At 45.0% G+C, this 21,629-nt stretch overlaps 1 protein-coding gene across 2 annotated transcripts in view; it reads right to left on the minus strand.

Annotated features, from left to right (window-relative positions):
• Positions 1-21,629, minus strand: part of ARMH4 (armadillo like helical domain containing 4) — a 158,781-nt gene that overhangs the window by 16,195 nt on the left and 120,957 nt on the right. For both annotated transcript variants that reach the window (XM_075926317.1, XM_075926314.1), the window contains exon 6: positions 52-83. In XM_075926317.1, coding sequence (XP_075782432.1) covers positions 52-83 — 32 coding nt within the window. The remainder of the gene's footprint in view (positions 1-51; positions 84-21,629) is intronic.

The following is a 21,629-nucleotide window of genomic DNA, read 5'->3' on the forward strand; positions in this document are numbered from 1 at the left end:
TCCATATTTAATTGTCTTTAAAATAAATCAAGGAAATAAAGAGCTTCCTACCTTATCTTTTAGCTTTTCCATCCAGCTTCTTACTAAAAAAAGGAAAAGAAAAATGTAAGGATTGCAGCCATAATTTGTGTCTAATTAATATCATAGAAGTAACGAGGCTGTCTACAAATAGACACAATAAACTTGACAGATGGATAGCACTTTCATTAGGTTTCACATTGTCTCAGTTATTAAGTAGACAGAATGCAGCCAATCACCCAGAGAAGTTGCAAAATTCCGGTTGGTGGGAGATGAATTAACATTGTTCTGCATGATCCGGGCCTGGCTGGACTCCAGCGGGGAAAAGAAAAGATAAAGCTGAATGTTCCCTCTCCTCCCGGACTAATATGTATAGCGTTTGCAGTGGGGAAATCCAGATAATGAGAGTCAATTGTAGACCCTCCAGGGAGTGTGGCTGTCTGCATCTGTTGAACTCTCTGTAAAAGGATACGTTTAAGACCAAAACCTGAAAACTCCTTTTCCCATTGGGTTGACAGAGAGCTCTTATGCAGAGGGCGACATTCTGCACTAGGATGGGAAAGCATTCCAAAGCTTTTCTTACTCCAGCTCTATGTGATCAAGGCAGATTGGTGACCTACCACCCTTGAGCATCACAGTCCAGCTCTGCATCACTGCTGCACACCTGCTGGCCTCTGGTGCTGGAAGAGACATACGTTTGCACCTTTCAGCAGTATCCTCCATGAGCACAATTCAGCAGTCCCTGAGGTAGTCTGCCAGCATCAGCCCTCAAGGCAGCAGGCCTTGGAGAGATCTGCTCAGTCCCTTCAACTCTGCACAAATCCACAAAAGGAAAAGGGAACAATCTGTCCCTTAGAGTAGACAGGCTACAGAACAGGAAATGTGTCTTCCACTGGAACATTTTGAAAAGTGTCGTGTATGTTTGCAGTGCTACACAAGTCATAATAAATAACAAAGAGTCATTCTAAAACAGAGGCACGTCAGAGTCACATGGCCCTGTCTTTTGACAGAGGGGAATCCATGTTTGAAAGCATACACTGAAAACAACCTCTCTGAAAGATTTATTATTGCTGCTGTCCAATAACTTTATCCTTTAAGACGCTCAGATCTGCTAGTTTCTACTTCAGGTCCCCACTGCAACAAAAGAAATCCCCTTTTATAAAGGGACATCTGAGAAACTCATCGGCACAGCGTGATTGCTCTTAAAGGAAAGTGTGAAATGCACAAGGAGTGCTGCTCCTCACTAATTCTCTGACTACTGGTTTGTCTCTGTGACTGGCTTCATTCACGGCACGATAGCGAAGTCCCTTTAGATTTCTACTGGACTGAAATGGTGCTCCCAGCATGGAAATTGGTCACACGCGGAGGTTGCCATGCTTTCATGTGACAAGAAACCTGCATAGCAGAATGGGATGCAGTTGCCAGTGACATGAGTTAGTCGGCCTCCTTTGGCTGAAATGGCCGAGCTACTGATTTCAGATTCTTGTGCCTCCAATTCCAACTGCAGCCCCGGGAAAGTTGGATTCCCCAGAGATCCACCTGTCACACTAAAGGGACTTATGCCTGAAACTCTTTCCTGAGCCAGTCAGCTGCTCATCTTTACAGATGAAAACCCTGTGTAGAAGCACAAATAATTCCGTTTCTACATACAGTTACAGGAAGTGGGACTATCTGATGCACATAGTTCTTAAAAGGTGACCCATTAGGGATGGTGCCTTGTTTAGTATCCTTCCCCATCTCCAGCGTTTCCCTCTATTGTACCCACTAGTTCAATTCTATTGAGCACAGCAGAATAGGGACCAGCTACTTGTAAATTCACACCATCTATTTACCACTGCTCAGAGTGAGCCTAAAAGACATGGCAATTAAGACACTGGTGGCCACTGGTGAACAATCTATACTAGACAGTCGGCTATTGCTACCACTGAAGATACCATGACAAAGTTATAGAAGGAAGGCTGCACGCTGATAAAAGGACTCAAGGAACTTTGCAGGCTTAGGTTTTATCTACACCAGTGTATCTCGACCTTTTTTTATAACGTACCCCTTTTTCAAAAAAAATTATAAGTACCCCTAGTACCTACAGTTTTCAGACAAATTTTTTTCTACCATTGCACCACATTTGTTTAAACAACTTAATTGTAGCCAAGCAGGCAATGAAATTTTTGGGTGTAAAAAGCACCAAAATAATAAAATGCTATAAAACTTAGAACAAAAATTCAGTTTTCTCCAAATTTCAGTTGTGTTGACGTACCCCCCAGACTTCTCTCAACTACTCCTAAGGGTACTCGTACCACTAGTTGAGAAACACTGGTCTACGTTATGCAGCTTTTAGCAACACGGCAGTGTCGTAAAAACCGGGTAGTGTACCTGCTGTCTGTCGGCTCTTTCACAGAAAAAAAGTACTTCCCCCTCAACGAGGTGCACTAGCTTTGTAGACAAGAGAGAGCCCCTGCCAACAAAGAGTTGCTCACACCAGCATGTGTTGTTTCATGGGGGTGTCATGTGTAGGTTTTGTGATTCAGCAGTCAGTGGAGACATAGCTTTATTCAGATGTGTGGCAGAGGGAAATCTAAGGAGCTCTCCATGGTGCTGCAACAGAACTGGTCTGCGGACTCAAATGAGCTGTCCCCTTGCATGTTCATTGCTAGTGGCCAGAGTTGTGACTTTTGTGACCCTTTCCTTTGGGATGGAGCAATACACCAGTCTGAGGCTTCACTAGGTCAGTCAGGGACTTTACTGGAATTATGTTTCCTTGAGTTTTGATAACTCACGCCCATGCCAGCTGACAGGGGGTGCAAAGAGGACAAAAGCCCCCAGACCCGGCAATTCTAAAGGGCCTGGAATCTTGGGACCTTTAATCACCACTGGAGTGCCACAAAGAGTGGCATACTCCAAGTGGCACTAAAGGCTGGCTATGCTGGCCCCACCCATTCCAGAAGCACAGAGCCGCCTCCCCCCAACCTTGCCCAGGAACCCAGTGTGGCTGTCGGCTCCTCTGCTCATGCCAGATCAAAGAACTAAACCCTGTTTAATGCCAAGCACTATGGAGTTAAACATCAAGCAAATTGCAAAGAACTGAAAACAATCAACAGTGGGAGCACCATTTATTAACTCTACTGGCAGTGCTAGATTCATCTACAAGGCATGAAAGACAAAATGTTTCACCTTTGGGACATCTGCCATCATTTTAAATGACTGTCTCAAAGGAAAGAGGCAGTGGGTAGTGAAAAAAAACAATTGTTTTTATCAAAGTACAATGATAACGTTTTAAACAGCATTTGAGGGTCCACTTTTTCACTGAGGAAGAGATTAGACAAGTTCATCATTTTGGATGTCTGGGTGTTTTCAGGTAATGCTTTCCCCAAGCTACATTAAATCCTAAATGTCATCTGGCACATTCCCTGTATGGAGAGACACCTGATTTATAAAGGATACCTCACTACAGGTCTTCACTTAAAGATTTCCTTTGCAGTGTTAGAGTCTGCCTGTTGGCATATTAAAAGAGCACCAATGAAAGCACTTTTACAAGACACTCTAATGAGGTTTCGAGCATCAGAGTGTTACAGGTTATAGGTCTCGCATGACCAAAGAAAACAGAAGTAATGAAAGAGGTTAACAATGGATAAAGCATGAATTCACAAGTGACCTTGTAAATAAAGTGCAGGTAGTAGATAAAGAAATATTAAGAGTAACCTGTGATAACTTTGCAGCTGCAGCCTTGTTTGCTCACATTTACTAGCATACGAATTCATTCTTTGCCCAGTTTTAACATCTGATTTCTTTCACTGTTTGTGTCAAGGCCTATGCAGGTGAGAGGAGAGGGATATAGCAATGGGGCAGGAGTGAATGTCCTTTAAGTCTGTCAGATAAAAACAAGGATAGACAAACTGGAGGGAAGAAATGAAATCCAGCCCACACCTTACTATGGTTATTAAACTAAATTAAGCCATTTTTTAAAGTTTTGGATCAATTTTGATAGTGACCCTTTAATAATCAGTATCTTATGTTAACATAGCACCTTCTTTACCAAAACAACTGTGTAGAGTGTACAAAACACAACAAAGAGTCCTGTGGAATCCTAAAGACTAACATTTATTTGGGAATAAACTTTTATAGGCTGGAACCCACTTCGTCAGATGCATGAAATAGAAACTTCCATTTGGCTGACACATAAATACATACACAGATGGGTATGTTGCATTACTGTGAGAGGACCAGTGCTAACGAGGTTAATTCAATAAGGGTGGATGAGGCCCACTCCCAACAACTGATAAGATATGAATAAGAAAAGAGGGAAAACTATTTTGTTTTGGGAGCTAACCACTCCCAGTCTCTATTCAGAGCCATTCTGACAGGGCACGTCTAGACTACATGGCTCCATCGACGGAGCCATGTAGATTTGTTTACTTGGCAAAGGGAGATGAAGTGGTGATTTAAATAATCGCTGCTTCATTTAAATTAAAATGGCTGCCACGCTGTGCCAATCAGCTGTTTGGCGGCACAGCGCTGTAGTCTGGACACTCCACAGTCAACATCAAAGGCATTTGTCGACCTCCCCGGTAAGCCTCATCCCACAAGGCATAATGGGGAGGTCGACAAGTGCCTTTGATGTCGACCGCGGAGTGTCCAGACTACAGCGCTGTGCCGCCAAACAGCTGATCGGCACAGCGCAGCAGCCATTTTAATTTACATGAAGCGGCGATTATTTAAATCGCTGCTTCATTTCCCTTTGCCTACAACCCTAATCTACATGGCTCCGTCGACGGAGCCATGTAGTCTAGACGTGCCCACAGTGTCAAGTTTGCACAGGAGTTCCAGCTTTGCAGTTTCTTGCTGAAGGCTGTTTTGATGTTGATGAGCCAGAATGGAATTTAGTTCATTCACTTAGAGCATGGCAGAGCCAGTCCAGCAAACCTGGAGCTCCCTTTTAGTGGCACTGACCCTAGAGAGGGAACAGGACAGGTATAAAGTCTCTCTCTCTCTCTCTCTCTCTCTCTCTCTCTCTGAAATGTAGCCACATAAGCAATGTGGAAATTATCGGCAAGTACATAGATCTGGAAGAGGCAGATACCGTATCTGACTGAACTGTTTTAACTTATGCCAGTGGAATAGAGCAGATGCAGATACACCCTGTGACTGAGGAAACTGTAATTTACACCCACAGCTGCCTCCCTTCCCAGCCCCTTTTGTGGGTTTTAAAACCAGCATTTAAGAAGTGCTTGGGCAACCCATGTACCTCATAGGGAGCTATCTCTTTAAGAGACCCCAGGGGTGGGGAGGTAGGAGTGAGGTGTGTCTCGGTCATTGTTGCTAGGCTGATTTAGCACTGCATACCCAGAAGCTTCTGGATCTGGGTGTGGTAGTTTAAGGTCTGCTTCAATAGGTTCTGTCTCTGTTGCTGGGTTCAGACTCCATGAGCAAGAAGGCAGGCACAGCAATGTGCTCTGGATGAGCTGGGAGAAACTGAGCCAGGAGCAGAAATCAGGCTTGCTCTGAAGCACTTTGCAGCAGGCAGTATTGATGTTAACTCTCTACCTGGGAACATGGGCATGTTAATTATAGCAAGGGGAAACTAGGAGGGGAAAAAAACTTCTTCTGTGTTAACTGTATGCTTTGAATGCTGTTTTAATTTTAGCCAAACTGTTCTAATTAGCTCTCTCAGCAAGTGTGCTTCTTCAGCTCCTCTTTAAAAGCAGTAATCGGGAAAGAGTCATTTCTATTTTGTTATTCTCGGTTTTGTATTTTCTTGTAACAGGGTTTTCTGTAAGTCTGTTCACTTGTGAGTTAACTGACTGGTTAATTAATGAGCTGCCTGTCTAGCCGTGATCCACACCAGAGGAAGCGGCAACCTGGACTCCAACTGAGGATCCCTACAAGCAAGTGGAGAGATGGTTCAACCCTCAAACTGGGACAATTCCTCAGATTTGTCACCTAAAAAGAATGGTTCAGGTTTGGGAATCTCCCTGACATCCACAGCCGTGAAGACTGAAGCAAAGAATTAATTTAGTTTCTCTGCAATGAATGACCTTATCGTCTTTGAGTGCTCCTCTGGCATCTCACTCGTCCAGGGGGCCCACTGTTTGTTTAGCAGGCTTCCTGCTTCTGATGTACTTAAACATTTTGCTATTACTTTTTGAGTTTTTGGCTAGCTGTTCTTTTTGGCTTTTCTTATTGTATTTTTACACTTAGGCTATGTCTAGACTGCAAGCCTCTTTCGAAAGAGCCTCTTTCGAAAGAGAGCGTCTAGACTGCACGCGGAACTTTCGAAAGAGCAAGCCGCTTTTTCGAAAGAAAGCACCCAGTGAGTCTGGATGCTCTCTTTCGAAGAAGCCCTATTTACATTCAAGAACGGCTTCTTTCGAAAGAAGCACTTTCGAAAGAAGGCGTTCTTCCTCGTGAAATGAGGTTTACCGCCGTCGAAAGAAAAGCCGCGTTCTTTCGATTTAATTTCGAAAGAACGCGGCTGCAGTCTAGACGCAGGTGAAGTTTTTTCGGAAAAAGGCTACTTTTCCCGAAAAAACCCCTGAGTCTGGACACAGCCTTAATTTGACAGTATTTATGCTCCTTTCTATTATCCTCACTAGGATTTAACTTTTTTTAAATGATACCTTTTTATCTCTCACTGCTTCTTTTACTTGGTGGTTAAGCCACAGTTGCACTTTTTTCTCTGTGCCTTGATTTTCCATCTGTATAATGGGGATAATAGCACTGCCCTAAGGGTGGATGTGGCTCACAGGGATGCTGTGGATAAATACATTCTGAATTGCAACATGCTCAGACACTATGGAGATAGGGGCCAGATAAGAACTACAGATTAAAAGGCTTGTTCTGTTGATCTGAATAAAAATTTAACAAGCTTTGGGAAAGATCAGAACCATAGATAAATCCACTGAAACAGACTTCGCTCTGATAAAGCCTTCATTGATCTCACATCAAGGATATTTTGATTGCCACTCTTTATAGACAGGAAAGACTAGATGTGATTTGCAACACAGCAGAGAAAAGGAGCTTTGGAAGCTACCTCTGAGTTCATTTTTTAAAAGACTCTCACACATGAATTATTCAGTGGAAGATGCCAATACTGAAGGCTCTGTGCAAGAAAAATAAATGTTTAAACTACTGACCACATTTGCAGACAATCTAACCTACAGCTCTATCACCTTTCTTCCTAAGCTAGAGTACAAACTGCAGCGGGTACCCTACACCATTCAACCGTGCTAATGATCCAGGACTACTGATGTGATCCTACTCAATCAGGGTCAGCTTTAAACTTTGTTCTGTGACTGAAGAAATACAGTTAATTCTATACCAGGGAACTGAGGCCGTACTGTCTACTCTTTCATTCTAAAATGGATGTTTTAAAGATCATGGAGCATGTTCAGAAGTGATGTGTTAGGGGAGAGATGTTGGCTCCCCTCACACCCCTCCATGGATGTAACTGCAGTGGCTTGACTCCGTAGGTGCACTTGCAAACCAAGCAGCCTGAAGTTCTAAGTTCTAGTTCCATGCTATGCAAGTGTCACAGTTAGACATCAGTAGAGCCAAAGTCCGCATGGGTACGTCTACACTAGCTCGTTAGTTCGAGCTAGGTAGTAGGGTAATTAGGGCAAGCGGAGTTGCAAATGAAGTCTGGGATTTAAATATCCTGGGTTTCATTTGCATGTTCCCGGGCGCCGCCATTTTTAAATCCCCGTTAGTCCGAACTCCGTGCCCGCGACTACACGCGGCATGGGGTAGGTAGTTCGAATTAAAGATCCTAATTCGAACTACTGTTACTCCTCATTCCACGACACGAGGAGTAACAGTAGTTCGAATTAGAATCTTTAATTCGAACTACCTACTCCGTGCCGTGTGTAGCCGCGGGCACGGAGTTCGGACTAAGGGGGATTTTAAAATGGCAGCACCCGGGAACATGCAAATGAAGCCCAGGATATTTAAATCCCGGGTCTCATTTGCAACTCCGCTTGCCCTAATTACCGTACCTAGCTCAAACTAATGAGCGAGTGTAGACGTACGCTATGGCTTAGAGTATCTAATGGCCTGATCCAAAGCCCATTGAAATTAATGAAAGTTTTTCTATTGATCTCAATAAATTGTTTGGATCAGATTTAGTTAGGATTAGTCCTGCTTTTAGCAGGGGGTTGGACTTGATGACCTCCTGAGATCTCTTCCAACCTGAGATTCTATAACTAGAGTCCACGTTACCATACAGGGAGTTAACTGAGGCAAATGCTTTTGTACTGTATAAAAAGGAGGCAGAATTTACAAATCATTTCTCGATTCTTCCCCCAGGTCCCAATTTGCCTCTTTCGTTCACTGGAACTACCCTAGTGACTTCTGTGAAACTGCTCCTGGTTCACAGTGGGATAAGTGAAAGGAGCATCGAGCTCTGACTACTCCTTACATAAAGCAACAAATGGTGACCCGCTATTAAGCCTTTGTAATCCCTTCAAACGTTGTATGACAACACACTCTGGATCACACCATCTTCAGTCTCTGTGGGGCTCTTGATAATTTGGGGAAGCGAAATGTGGAACAGTTCTCCAATTTTAAGTACATGCATCTAAACTGGGCAGGTGGCGTGACTATAAATACCACCTGTAAGAATGAAAGCGGATAAATATCGTTCCTCACAAAGTGACCGAATACACTCCCGTATTCACACTCAACACTACTGTAATAACCTTTGTATCAATATGCCTGACGATGAGGTATCATTTAAAAATAACTCAATGGTCAATAATGATGACATGTGTAGCAATATTATATACAAGTTATCAATTCCTGCTAAATGATGATGGTAACATATGTTCAAACCCCCTAGCCCAGGGGTGAGCAATAATTTTTGATGGGGGGGGCACTCCCAAGATTTTGGAAAGTGGTCAACGGCCGCATGCTTCCATGGTATTAATGGAGGAGTGCAGTCTGGGATGGAGGTTGAGTGCAGAAGGGAGACTGGGGTAAAGGATTGGGGCGCAGCAGGGAGAATGGAGTCAGGGAGGGAGTTTGGGAGAAGGTAGTTGTGACCTAAGGAAGGGAACTGGGGTGCAGGGTTTTGGGATGTGACCTAGGGTAGGAGGGATTTGTGATCTCGTGTAGGAGAATGGGGTGCCAGATCTGGGAGGGGGTATGAGTGCATGTGGAGTAGTGGGGCAAGAGTGTGAGGCAGAGGGTTGGGGAAGGGAGGGGCTGAGGTGCCAGAGGCAGGTTCTCACCAGGAGACATATCAGCCTGCCCATCTGCAGAGCTAAAGGCTTGCAGAGCTTAAAATGTTTCTGCCTGCTTGGCCACATGCTTGAGTGTGTGAGCAGGAGGGTTGTGCCTTGTGACTGCCTGTTATTCAAATAAGCAGCTCCCATTGGCCAGTGTCTGTCCACAAACCGGCCAATGGGATTGTGCTGGGGGCAGGAGCAGCATCTAAATCTTCCCCCCTCCACTCTGGACTCAAAGAGAAAGCACTCTGCAACTGTGTGTCTGAGCAGTGTGTAGTGCCTTGGGCTCCCCACTGCCTCCACAGGCCAGATCTGGTGGCTTGGCGGGCCGGATCCAGCCCACAGGCCGTATTATGCCCAGGCCTGCCCTAGCCCCATTAGGCAGATCCGGTCAAGCAGATCTTAAACAAAGCAACATGTGTAATATAAATTGTAGACAAAATATTCAGAGAGAGGGGGAAAACAGGAGGCCAGAGAAATCTGCATTTCAGCAAATAGAAATAAGAAACATTATGGAACAACTTTTACCAACAGATGTCACGTTGCCTCCTTTATTGTTTGAAAAAACTTTGCTTTGAGGGGCAACCTTGAAGAAAATGCATCTCAAAGGGAGCCTGGATTATAAAAGTGAGACAAAAGCACCCCGACTTCTCTCTCCCTCTCCAACTCTCTTTTCCACTTAAGGCAAAAGAAACAGCATCTGGACTTTGGGAACAGGTCAGCCCTGGAATTTGGTCAGCCCTGTTTCTGGAAGTGTGTAGTTAGAACTGCTCCTTGAACCAAGTCTAACATGTTAAGTTCAGAAAATGTTTTTATGTTTATTTTTCTTGTAGCCATTTCTGACTTGAATGCTTCATCATTGATATGCATGTAAAAAATCTCTATGGTTAAATACGCGTGTTTATTCTTTACCCAAAACCAATCCAGTGTTCTGCACAGTGTGAGTAACTCCATTTTAAATGGCAAATTGTTATAGCTTCATCCTTTTGGAGGAACAAAAAAGATTTAATATATTTGGATTTGTCCAGGAGAGGGCTAGACAGTGCAGAACACATGTGGGGGGGGGAGGGGGAGAGAAACAAGAACTGAAACTATGTTGGGGTCACTCTGTGTGTAGTAACCAAGGCTGCTAGAAGCCAATGTGTGGCCAGTGTGTTTGCTGACAGGCTGCTGGGGTTAGAGTTGCTGGCCTGTGGCTGAATGTACACAGACACTCAGTGTGACCTACATGTTGTCTGGCTATTTGTGAAGCGCTCAAGTTGGGATCTACAGCAGCAAGGCACCGTGAGGCATCCCAGGTTGCAGGTCAAGTGGTGACAGAGCCCCATACTAGTCTGGACTGCACCCCCAAACTGTGGGTTAAACAGACAAAATGAAAGGATTGCTCATTCCAGGTCAAAACAGATGGATCTAAGGGCATGTCTACACATCAGGGCAAAAGATGAATTAAGCTACGTAACTTCAGCTGACGTTGCAATAGCTTAACTTGGCCTTTGGCGCTGTCTATGCAGCAGAAAGTCGAAGGAAGAACACTCTTCCTTTGACTTCCCTTACTCCTCCTGAAATGAGGGTTACAGGAGTCGGAGTCAGAAGTCCTCCAGCATGTCATTATTTTGAAATAACGGCTTGCTCTTTGTTATTCCAAAATAATGCTGCTGAGTAAACACAACCTAGGGCTACGTCTACACTGGCATGATTTTCCGGAAATGCTTTTAACAGAAAAGTTTTCTGTTAAAAGCACTTTCGGAAAAATCGCGTCTAGATTGGCAGGACGCTTTTCCGCAAAAGCACTTTTTGCGGAAAAGCGTCCGTGGCCAATCTAGACGCAGTTTTCCGCAAAAAAGCACCGATCGCCATTTTCACGATTGAGGCTTTTTTGCGGAAAACAGTACTGTGCTGTTTACACTGGCCTTCTTGCGCAAATGATTTGCGCAAGAGGGCTTTTGCCCGAACGGGAGCAGCACAGTATTTCCGCAAGAACACTGACGATCTTACATGAGATCGTCAGTGCTCTTGCGGAAATTCAAGCAGCCAGTGTAGACAGCTGGCAAGTTTTTCCGCAAAATCATTTGATTTTGCGGAAAAACTTGCCAGTCTAGACACAGCCTAAGTGTTTTCTTACTATTACTGTAAGTCACCTCTGCTGTAGCTTCAACTTCAATCAGAGTTACACCAGGGATAGATGTAACCCAGAAAGTCTACATTTCTGCCAAAGAATCAGTGTGATTTGCAGTCTGCTCCCACTGCCTTATCAGCATGTCTCTTCCCCTTCCTTTAAGTTTTCGCTGGTCAGATATAAACAAAACACTGAAAACAAGCACAGTCCTCCTCCTGCTCCTTTTCAGCAGCCTCCTGGGTTCCAATTTTTATGTTAATGATCCTCCTTCTGCACGGTATAGAGTGTCCCCTACTCCATTCACGCCGCAAGCCCTTTGTCTGCTGCACATTCTGAATAGGTTGCAATGCACACAAGCGCTGGGAAAAGGGCACTTTACATTAGGCAAAGTCTATCACCAATTGTGAAGAACAACAGTCTGAAAAGTCTAATCCAGCCTCATTTTGCCAGAAAAGACAATGACTACAGTATATAGTCTTCAGGGTAAGGGTTTACTGGGGGTAAAGTAAGGCTCACATAGGGATCCTCCCAAGAAAAAGAAAAATAACCTAAGCACATTCATTATAATTTCCTTCCCTGAATCCTCATAGGTGACCCTTAATCAAATTTCTCATTGTTCCCTATACTTTTCCACTCCAAGTGAACTCAGATTCCCTGGCCTAGTTTCTTGAGCCTGCCTCTGTTCTCCCAAATTTGAGCTGCAGTACAGGAGATACAACCCAGACTTCCAGTATTAATTCCATCCACAGTGAGCTGTCAAATCGCTTTGCCAAAGGCTTTTTCCAGCTTCCCTCGCTGCTCCCTTCAGTATTCTGGAACGTAATTCCTCTGAGCTGCCCGCTTTGTCAACTTTTCATAATTGTAAAAACCATAATTGCCTAATTACCCACTCCAATGCAGTGATAAAAAGACTAATCTTGCTGTTCACTTTCCCTTCCTTCTCTCCCCTCCTAAGCTAAGCAAATGTTTTTCCCATCCTAAGACGTTACCTTCGGGTGAAGATTAATAAGTAATTGATTCAGGCTCACAGCAGCCGACATCTTCTCCATCATTCACATTCCTCTGATGCTTTACATAGCGCAGTAACAATCCGCTGGTTTTATCGTTTAGTTTTTTACATCTGGCAGCACCAAACAGCTATATTTTCCAGTCCCAGGACAGACAAGTTATATCCTTGATTGTACATGGCCACAATTTCAAAACCAACATCTGAAAAGCGTCTCATGAGCTTTTCATTGACAATTCAAAGGGCATGCAACTCCCACACTTCAGTAACACTCGGCCATAATCTTAAAGGCCAGTTTTGAAAGTCTAGCCCCAAAACTTCAGGTATAGACCTCAAAGCCATAGTAGCAGATAGGGATGTAAAGTAGTGGTTAAACATTTAACCAGCTAAACGAAATGTTTAACCGGTTAATGGTGACACCGTGGAGAGGGCTGCCTGGCCTGGAGCCCACCTGTCCGTGCCTAGGGCGTGGGGCTGCGGCTACCGGTGCCATAGCTGGTGCTCCATGCAAGGAGGCTGGGTCCCACCCAGGGTGCGGGGAAGGGGAAGGGCAAGGCTACTGCTGCAGTGCAGCTGGCCAGGGTTCCACATGCCCCCACCTAGGGCCTGCCCCAACCCAAGGCATGGGGGGGGGGGGGGTGGAGCTGCCACACGGCCGGGCCAGGATCCAGCCTGCCCCCACTCAGAGCTGCCATCGGGGCCACTGCTGCCCTTCCTGCTTCCCTGTCTGGGTTCTTGCCACCCTGCCCGGTTAACCGGTACCTTTCTGTTTACATCCCTAGTAGCAGACAGTGTCAAAACCAAAAGTTCTGAGACTCCATACAGCGCATCAGTAAAGGTCATTTGGGGTTCGACCGTGGAGCCCTTACTCCACCATCACTCAAACGAATAAAGATTTCTGCCTGGCATAGGACTGCAGGACGAAGTCCTCTGTGGATTCCAGCATTAAATTACAGAAAACCCCTTTTTCTTCCTGAAGTAGATGAAACAAAGTGGAAAAGGCATCCCCTCAGGCACGGAGACAGTCACAGCTCATTCGTTTTCCCAGCTGAAGATCAGCACTCAAAAGAATCCAAAGATTTTGTTCAAGTATGACAGAGCTCCTGCATGTCCTGGCAGTTAGCACTTGCCTCAGCATGGCCCCTCTCCCTTTACTGGAGACAAGGGGTCACAGTTTCCTAAGCCACCTTCATCATAGGCCAGTCAATAGATTTGGGGTAAAACCCCTCCTTAGTCCCAACCTCCCCTTTCAGGGGTAGTCCCCAAGCCCACCCTCTACAGCAGTTTCCCGTCCAGGGACTGTAATGGCAGTGGCAACAGGTCTTGTTTCCTCCACCTCTAGATCTGCCACCCTTTCCTAAGCCACTCCTCAAATAACGCCTCCCAGGCTGTGTCTACACTACATGCCTCTGTCGGCAGAGGCATGTAGATTAGGATTGTAGGCAAAGGTAAATGAAGCCGCGATTTAAATGATCGCGGCTTCATTTACATTTACATGGCTGCCGCGCTGAGCCGACAAACAGCTGATCAGCTATTTGTCGGCTCGCTGCTAGTCTGGACGATCCCCCTGTCGACATCAAAGCCCTTTGTCGGCAGCCCCGTTATTCCTCGTGGAATGAGGTTTACCGGGGCTGCCGACAAAGGGCTTTGATGTCGACAGGGGGAACGTCCAGACTAGCGGCGAGCCGACAAACAGCTGATCAGCTGTTTGTCGGCTCAGCGCGGCAGCCATGTAAATTTAAATGAAGCCGCGATCATTTAAATCGCGGCTTCATTTACCTTTGCTGAATAAACAAATCTACATGCCTCTGCCGACAGAGGCATGTAGTGTAGATGTACCCCCAGTGTCTGACCATGTTCTTCCCGTTCTCCCACAGCACACCTTGTCCTTGGCCTCCTGCCCTTCCTGAAGGGAAGCCTTTTAAACTAGCCGCAGTAGGCCCTTCATGGGCTGCAGGTGTTCTGATTAGCCTGGCTCTCTCTTGCTTCTGGCAAGCTCTTTAGGATCCTCCTGATTGCTCTGCAGCAGCCCCAGCCCATGTCAGTCAGGGAACACAAAAACTATTCACCCAGTGGCCAGTATATTTCCTTTCTATCCAACTACTGTAGCCAGCTGGTCTGGGTCTGTCACACAAGTTAAAAACACCCGGGTTCTGGTGAATTAGAGCATCAGGCAAAAACCTAGAAATGGAGCTAAGGCAGGAAGTACAGAGGCTGCAGTATTACGAGCCTTACAATACAAAATACTGCCAGTGTCTCCTGGTGACAACTCTGAGCCGCAGCTAGTTATTTCACAGGCAGGCATGTCACACTTCACTTCCCTACTCACGCACTGACCAGTGGACTCCTAAGTGCTGAAGGCTGTCTCTGATACCAACTCCTTCTGCAGCCCTATGGAATTCCTTAACCCTGGCTCCTTGAGTCGAGGGGAAGCCTTGTAGCACATAGCAGGTAGAGGCAGTGTTAGGGTTTGAAGAGGAGTATTAGGGACCCACCCAGGGACTCTCCATGTTGCTTTTAAGCCTAGGAGCACTCCGCTAGCAACTCAGAAACTCAGTGGGAACCTACTGACCTAAGCTCTGGCTGATACTAGGCTGGCGTGTCTCCCCTCAGAAAGCTATAAAGCCCACAAGCTGGACCCTATGGTTTCATGGGGTCTGACCGAACCAGACTTTTGCCTTGAGCTTTTTTTCTATCATTCCTTTTTATGACCACTGATACTGCACCCCCTCTGCACAAGTCCCCAGAAGACTTTGACTAGGGAAATCCGCCAAGCTTCAGCCAGAACCTGGACTGATCTTAATATGGAATTAGAAAATATTTGTACAGAGCTGCAAGCCGCACTACACTTTCCTGAAGGGTGAAATTGCTCAGTGTATTCTGGGATAATCATCCGCCTCAAAGAAAACACTTGGCTGCCTGCAAATGCGGGAGCAGAAGGTTAGCATGCAATGCAGCGAGCCTTCTCCAGGAGTAGGGGTGAGAGACGCCTCCAAGCCCATCCTAGGGTTGCCAGTCCTCCAGGATTGCCCTGGAGTCTCCAGGAATTGAAGATTAATCTTTAATTAAAGGCGGTCGAGCAATGAAGCCTCCAGGAATACGTCCAACCAAAACTGGCAACCCTAGCCCATTCACACGATTGGCCTCTCTGCAGGGACTGCCAGCTAAGGTGCCAAATAGCAGCAGTCGTGATGCAGGAGGGGGTTCTTAGATGTAGACGTCCATCTGGTCGGAACTGAATTGAAACAAGACTCATTTCAAACCACAGCCATCAAAAAGCTATGAGATAATGGCTCTGGGATTTTACACAGGGCCTAGATGGGAAAGGCCTCATGCTACTTTGACAGTCCCCCCATCTATGAACACCGGCCCAAAGGAACTATCGCAATTCTTCATTTGTCCTCCCTTTAGGCAGACTTTCAGGCCTCTGGGCTGTACAACACTTTGCTCTCAAGCTGCATCGCTCTGATCTTTATCAGGTTCACTTTCCAGCCTGGCTCCTCCCAGGAAAAGGCTAGACCACACAAAGCTTGTCATTCAACCAGAGCTACGTAATCTTCTTGATGCCAATGAGCATAAACACAACGGCTTTGGGGATAGACGAGTGAAGCAATGGAATGGGACTCAGACAGCCTGATTGCCACAGACGCCCTATGGAATCAGGGCGAGTCGCTTACTCGCTGTGTGCCTCAGTCCCCTATCAGTAAAATACATCCTTTGTCTCTCATCTATTTAGCGCGGACATTCTTTTCGGGCAGTGACTGACTTGACTACAAGGTTGCTCTTTCTGGAAGGGTGCTGAATGCTGACAATGCACACCCAGCTAGTAGAGGTATAAAAAGTCGTGCCTGACTGTTACGGCGAATTGAGTGTCCTAAATGCCTGAATCTCCGAAGTACAGGCAGTCCCCGGGTTACGTACAAGATAGGGACTGTAGGTTTGTTCTTAAGTTGAATTTGTATGTAAGTCGGAACTGGTACATATTGTAGGGGAAACTCTAGCCAAACATTTCTCCAGAGCTCAGTTTTATTCTCCCACACCTCACTTCCCTCAGTCCTTTATTCTCAAGATGAGGTGTCTGCTGAGAAAAGCCGCTCTGCGTCTCCCTGGTCTGCTGGGGAGGGGCGCTAGCTTCGCGTCTCCCTGGTCTGCTGGGGGGAAGCAGCTAGTGCGGGGTTGCCTCACCCCATTTGTAAGTAGGGATCTGATGTAAGTCGGATCCATGTAACCCGGGTACTGCCTGTATATGCACTACATGGTTCTTTACACACCTCAGCAGCACCTCCCACCTCTACCCTGCTATTTTTAGCAATCATAGAATCCTAGAACTGAAAGGGACCTCAAGAGGTCATCAAGTCCAGTCCCCTGCCCTCATGGCAGGACCCAGTACCATCTAGAGATTCTAGACCATCCCTGATAGGTGTCTATCCAACTTGTTTTTAAATATCTCCAGTGATGGAGATTCCACAACCTCCGTAGGCAATTTATTCCAGTGTTTAACCATCCTGACAATTAGGAAGATTTTCCTAATGTCCAACCTAAACCTCCCTTGCTGCAATTTTAGCCCATTGCTTTTTGTCCTATCCTAGGAGGATACAGAGAACAATTCCCCCCCCCCCCCTCCTCCCTTTTAGATACTTGAAAACCACTATCATATCCCTTCTCAGTCTTCTCTTTTCTAACCTAAACAAGCAGAATTCTTTCAATCTTCCCTCATAGATCATTTTTCTAGACCTTTAATCATTTTTCTTGCTCTTCTCTGGACCTTCTCCAGTGTCTCCATATCTTTCTTGAAATGTGGTGCCCAGAACTGGATACAATACACCAATTGAGGCCTGTCACTGCTACGCATAGCTACACACTGCCGTGCCAAGAGTGGATGCAGCCTGCTTTTCATTACAGTGTGTAGTGCCTGTGTTCTACATGCCATCATAAGTGTAGACATCACCAGAGTGTGTACAAAGCACCTAGTACAGACACACACCCCTGTCTTGGGCTGGAACCTCTGGAAAGATTTTTTTTTTGTACCCAGAATATTTGCAACATGCAATGAAGCAATTGTACTAATAGTTGTAAGTTCATGACGTAGGGAAAAGTGCACCATTCAGTACATAGTTACTGTTCTCAGAATTCAGTAAACTGCTGGGTAAGAATATACTTTAAATATACTTATACTTTATATGCATCTGACAAAGTGGGTCTTTGCCCACGAAAGCTTATGCTCCTACACTTCAGTTAGTCTATAAGGTGCCACAAGACTCCTCGCCGAATATACTTTAAGGAGATCAGACCACTTTGTTCTAACAGTTATAATTCACTGCAATTCACATCAACATGACTTTGGGCGGGATACAACCCTACCACACAGAAATGAAGTTGCAACTCTGACAACCACTTAATTCATTTTTATTATTACTTGTATTACCATAGTGTCTAGGAGCCCTGTTTATGGTCCTGTACCGCATTGTGCTTGACACTGTACAGACAGAATAAGAAGATAGAGTGTAAGCTCTGTGGAGCAGGAATGAGACTGAGGCTTCATCTACACGGTGGCTTTTGCCACAAATTCATATGCAAATGAAGCATGGATTAGCATATCACCATGCTTTGTTTGCATAATTTATGCACGCCATTTTATGCACAAGGGGTTTTTGCGCAAAAACAAGCAGTGTGGACGAGGGGTTTTTGCGCAAAATTTGGGGCATGGAAGTGGACTCAACCAAGAAGGGATCGTGAGTAAATAAGGGGGAAAAATTTGTATTTAGTCATGATCAAGGTATTTTTCTTTGTTTTGGTTGTTTGGTTAAACTTCGCAGTGTGAATCTTTGTCTTCCCTCCCCCATTCACTAAGAGCTGTACCCAGAGGTGTTTTAATTTGTTTTACTCAGTTGCTCTGTATCACCTAGCAACCAAGCATGCTTTATCAAGTATATCTTTTGGTTTTGGTAATAAAATCACCTTTTTTAAGGCAAAGATTTGATTCTTGTGTCCTGGAAGAAAACAGGAAGTCTCTGTGTGTGTGCATATGTGTAACCCACATACCTAGGCTATGTCTATACTGCTTCCTTCTTGCGCAAAAGCCAATGCAAATGAAGCACAGATTAGCATATTGCTGTGCTTCCTTTGCATAATTAATTAGGGGCCATTTTTGTGCAAAAGGCTTTTGCCGAAAAACAGCTTCTCATTAATTATGCAGCTGAAGCCTGGTGATATTCCACGCCAAGCTTCATTTGCATAAGACTTTCTGCAAGAAGGCTACAGTGTAGACATAGCCCTGATGTGGTCCACTGTCCCATGTAGTGGCACTTAGACCACTTACAGCGAGAGATACCAACAAGGGAGTGCTACAGCCTCAGCTGAGAGCCAGCTGGCTTTATAGCTCAAGCTACAGAGGCTCCGTCCCTGAGGTCCCAGGTTCAAATCTTCCTGATGTTTAATTACATATACCAGAGACTGCAGTTTATTCTCTCTTGTTTTTCTCAATCTCTCTTGTGGTAAAGGAGCTTGGGGGTTACCCCTCTGGAAGAAGTCCAAGTGCTTTCTTTCTGGGTTCAAGAAGAAAGAGGTTTCTTGTGTTTCACTTGATGGTAGCAGCTACTCCCCAAAGTCCGTGAATCTCTGACTCTGGGGAGTTTTTGTAAGCAGAGCCTATACGTGCAAGGTTTTTAAGGTCTCTTGTGGGCCCCCATCTTTTGCACTCGGAGTTCCAGAGTGGGGACAAGGCCTGACTGTCTGCAGTTAGAGAACTAGTTGTTGAGGTTCTTTAAGGCGTCTCTTAAATCTCTGTTACAAACACAAAACTGTGTAATTTACTAGAGTTGTTTCTTTCACTGCCCCTCCTCCCCCCATGCACTTGTATACACAGAGCTATACACAACTCTCAAAGTATGTTATTTGCTTCCTCAAAAGAGGAATATTTAAAGGATGAAAACTAAAAAAAAAAAGATTATTTTAAACTAATCCAGAGACACAAAAGAGTCTGTCCTATTACATTACAGATATCACCACTGTCCCTGAGGCAAATGACTTGTTTTTATGAGACCACAGAGGACAATTTTATAAAAATGCTCCTCTCTTCATCTGCTCAGTTCTGACAAGTTAATGGCAAGATGCAGTGTCAAATCAATTTCCTTCAAAAATAAAAATGTATTTAATCACACAAATAAATATCAGAGAAAATGGTATTTTGCTAGGAGGCAGCATTTTTTAAAAAATCCACCCAGAAATATATTTTCATTTGATGATAATTATAATTTTATTTCCCTCCATATCCAATTAAACCAGAGCTGAATGGTTGGATGAACAAAACAATGTCAAGTTGATGGTTATTGTTTAAGTTTTCAAACAAATGTCTGTAGTGTGAGCTTCTGATTAACCAAACTAATATTTACAGACATCTGGATAATATTACTGTTACTAATTGGTAGAGAGGCAAACTTTCTTCTGACCACTCACTAGAATTCTTATCCAAGCCTATATCACCCATCAGGAGTACTACAACTCTCCAGAGACTGTGTGGTCCAATGGTTAGTGTGCACTAGCCAGAGACCTGGGATCTATTCCAGGACTGCTGACAGGGAACAATGGGGGGCCGGGTCCTTTAAATTGTCACCAGAGCCCCAAGTGATTTGAGGGCTGGTTGGTGAAGGTTCATCATGGTCTGGATGGCCAAGCCCTCCATTCCCCCCCCCCCACACACACACACACCGCTCAAGGCCCAGCAAAATCTGTTGCCAGCCCTGGTCTATTCCCTATTCCACCACAGGCTTCTTGAAGGACCTGGGCATGTCATCAAGTCTGTTTCTGCCTCACTGCCCAATGGGGCTAACAACACTGCCCTGCCGCACAAGGTCGTCAGAGGGATAAAGAAGACAGTGGCATGTTCACATTCTGTGGTGACGGGGGCCATATATTCTATAAGGACTCATCTTGACATACAGCACCGCAGCTGTGCCACCGTAGTGCATTAGTCAAGACCAATAGCGGGCACTCACAGTCCATGCTGTGTGCATTCAGCACGCACCTCACCTTGCTTTGCGTGTGTGTCACTTTAGAATACCGGTAGGAAAAAAACTACCCTAGGGAAACCAGTGGAATCTGGCAACCCCGTGCATGGGCAGCAGTAAATAAAATGTCTTGCGGCCCCCAATGGGCCGCAGATTGCCCACCACTGTTATAGGAGGAGGTATTATAATTAAGGTTGAAACAAGCTAATTGTTTAACATGCCATTTTTCTAAGTGCTCTAATGTAAGTCCAGATCTGCAGCTGGTATAATCAGGGGAGGACTTTGAGGGCAAGGACCAGGTCTTCTTTTGTGATTGTACAGTCCCTAAGTCTTTGTGGGAGTTACTGGAAACAAACTAAATAATAATCACAGTAATAAAGGCAGTTAGCAACTAACTTTGGTATTTAGGAATGCCACATGCTCTATTGCTGCCACACCGTGAACCTTTATGCTGCAAATACACTCAAATGTATTAGTAATATTATAGAAATCTGTTGCCATCGTGAAGCCAAACTCCAACTGACATCACTACAGGTTTTACCTTAGTAAAGTCTGAAGGATTTGGCCCTACTGTAGAAGAGAAGAGCATGCCACAGATACCAGTTTTCGAACCATCTTTAAATGCTCATGTTCCCAATAAGCTTGTTTTCTGCTCCGTAACCCAGCACCATCTCTCTTCACCTGGGGAAGGCAGATGAAAACGAACGTCACGGAGCTGCTTTGGGGGAGTGGAAAATGAGAGCAGCAGCAGCTGGAATGTACATGACGCATTTTCCCTCTGCTCTGACAGCATCTCATTTCTGCTGCAGGTTAGCCGCAGAGCAATGGCTCCTCTTATTTGACTAAATTAATATCGGCAAAATCTCCAGCTGAGACCATGTGATCCTATCTTCCACAGAGAGAAGAGGCAATTTCTCCATGCGCATGTTTTGATGTTTCTATACAGCTCCTGTACGCACTCATTTCAGCCTTTTTGACATGCAATCTGTTTAAGCTTCCAGCAATTTCTGAAAGTCAACACCTTTATGTGTTCTAAAGGATCTGCAGCCAAACTGTGAAATTCCTTCCTATAATTCAACTTACGTTATAATAAACCATGCTCTGAAAACATGTTCAGGGTTTTTCCTTACCGAAAGAGGAATTGCATTTGTCAAAATTATTTTTTTCTTGGGAACACTGTATAAATGTCCATGTGCAAATACAAAAGGTATACTTAATGAGGGTTTGTAACTGGGATGCTTTTCAGGCTGTTCTTTTAATGTAATTTC

This window comes from Pelodiscus sinensis, chromosome 4, assembly GCF_049634645.1.
Source record: "Pelodiscus sinensis isolate JC-2024 chromosome 4, ASM4963464v1, whole genome shotgun sequence".
Lineage (NCBI taxonomy): Eukaryota > Metazoa > Chordata > Testudines > Trionychidae > Pelodiscus > Pelodiscus sinensis.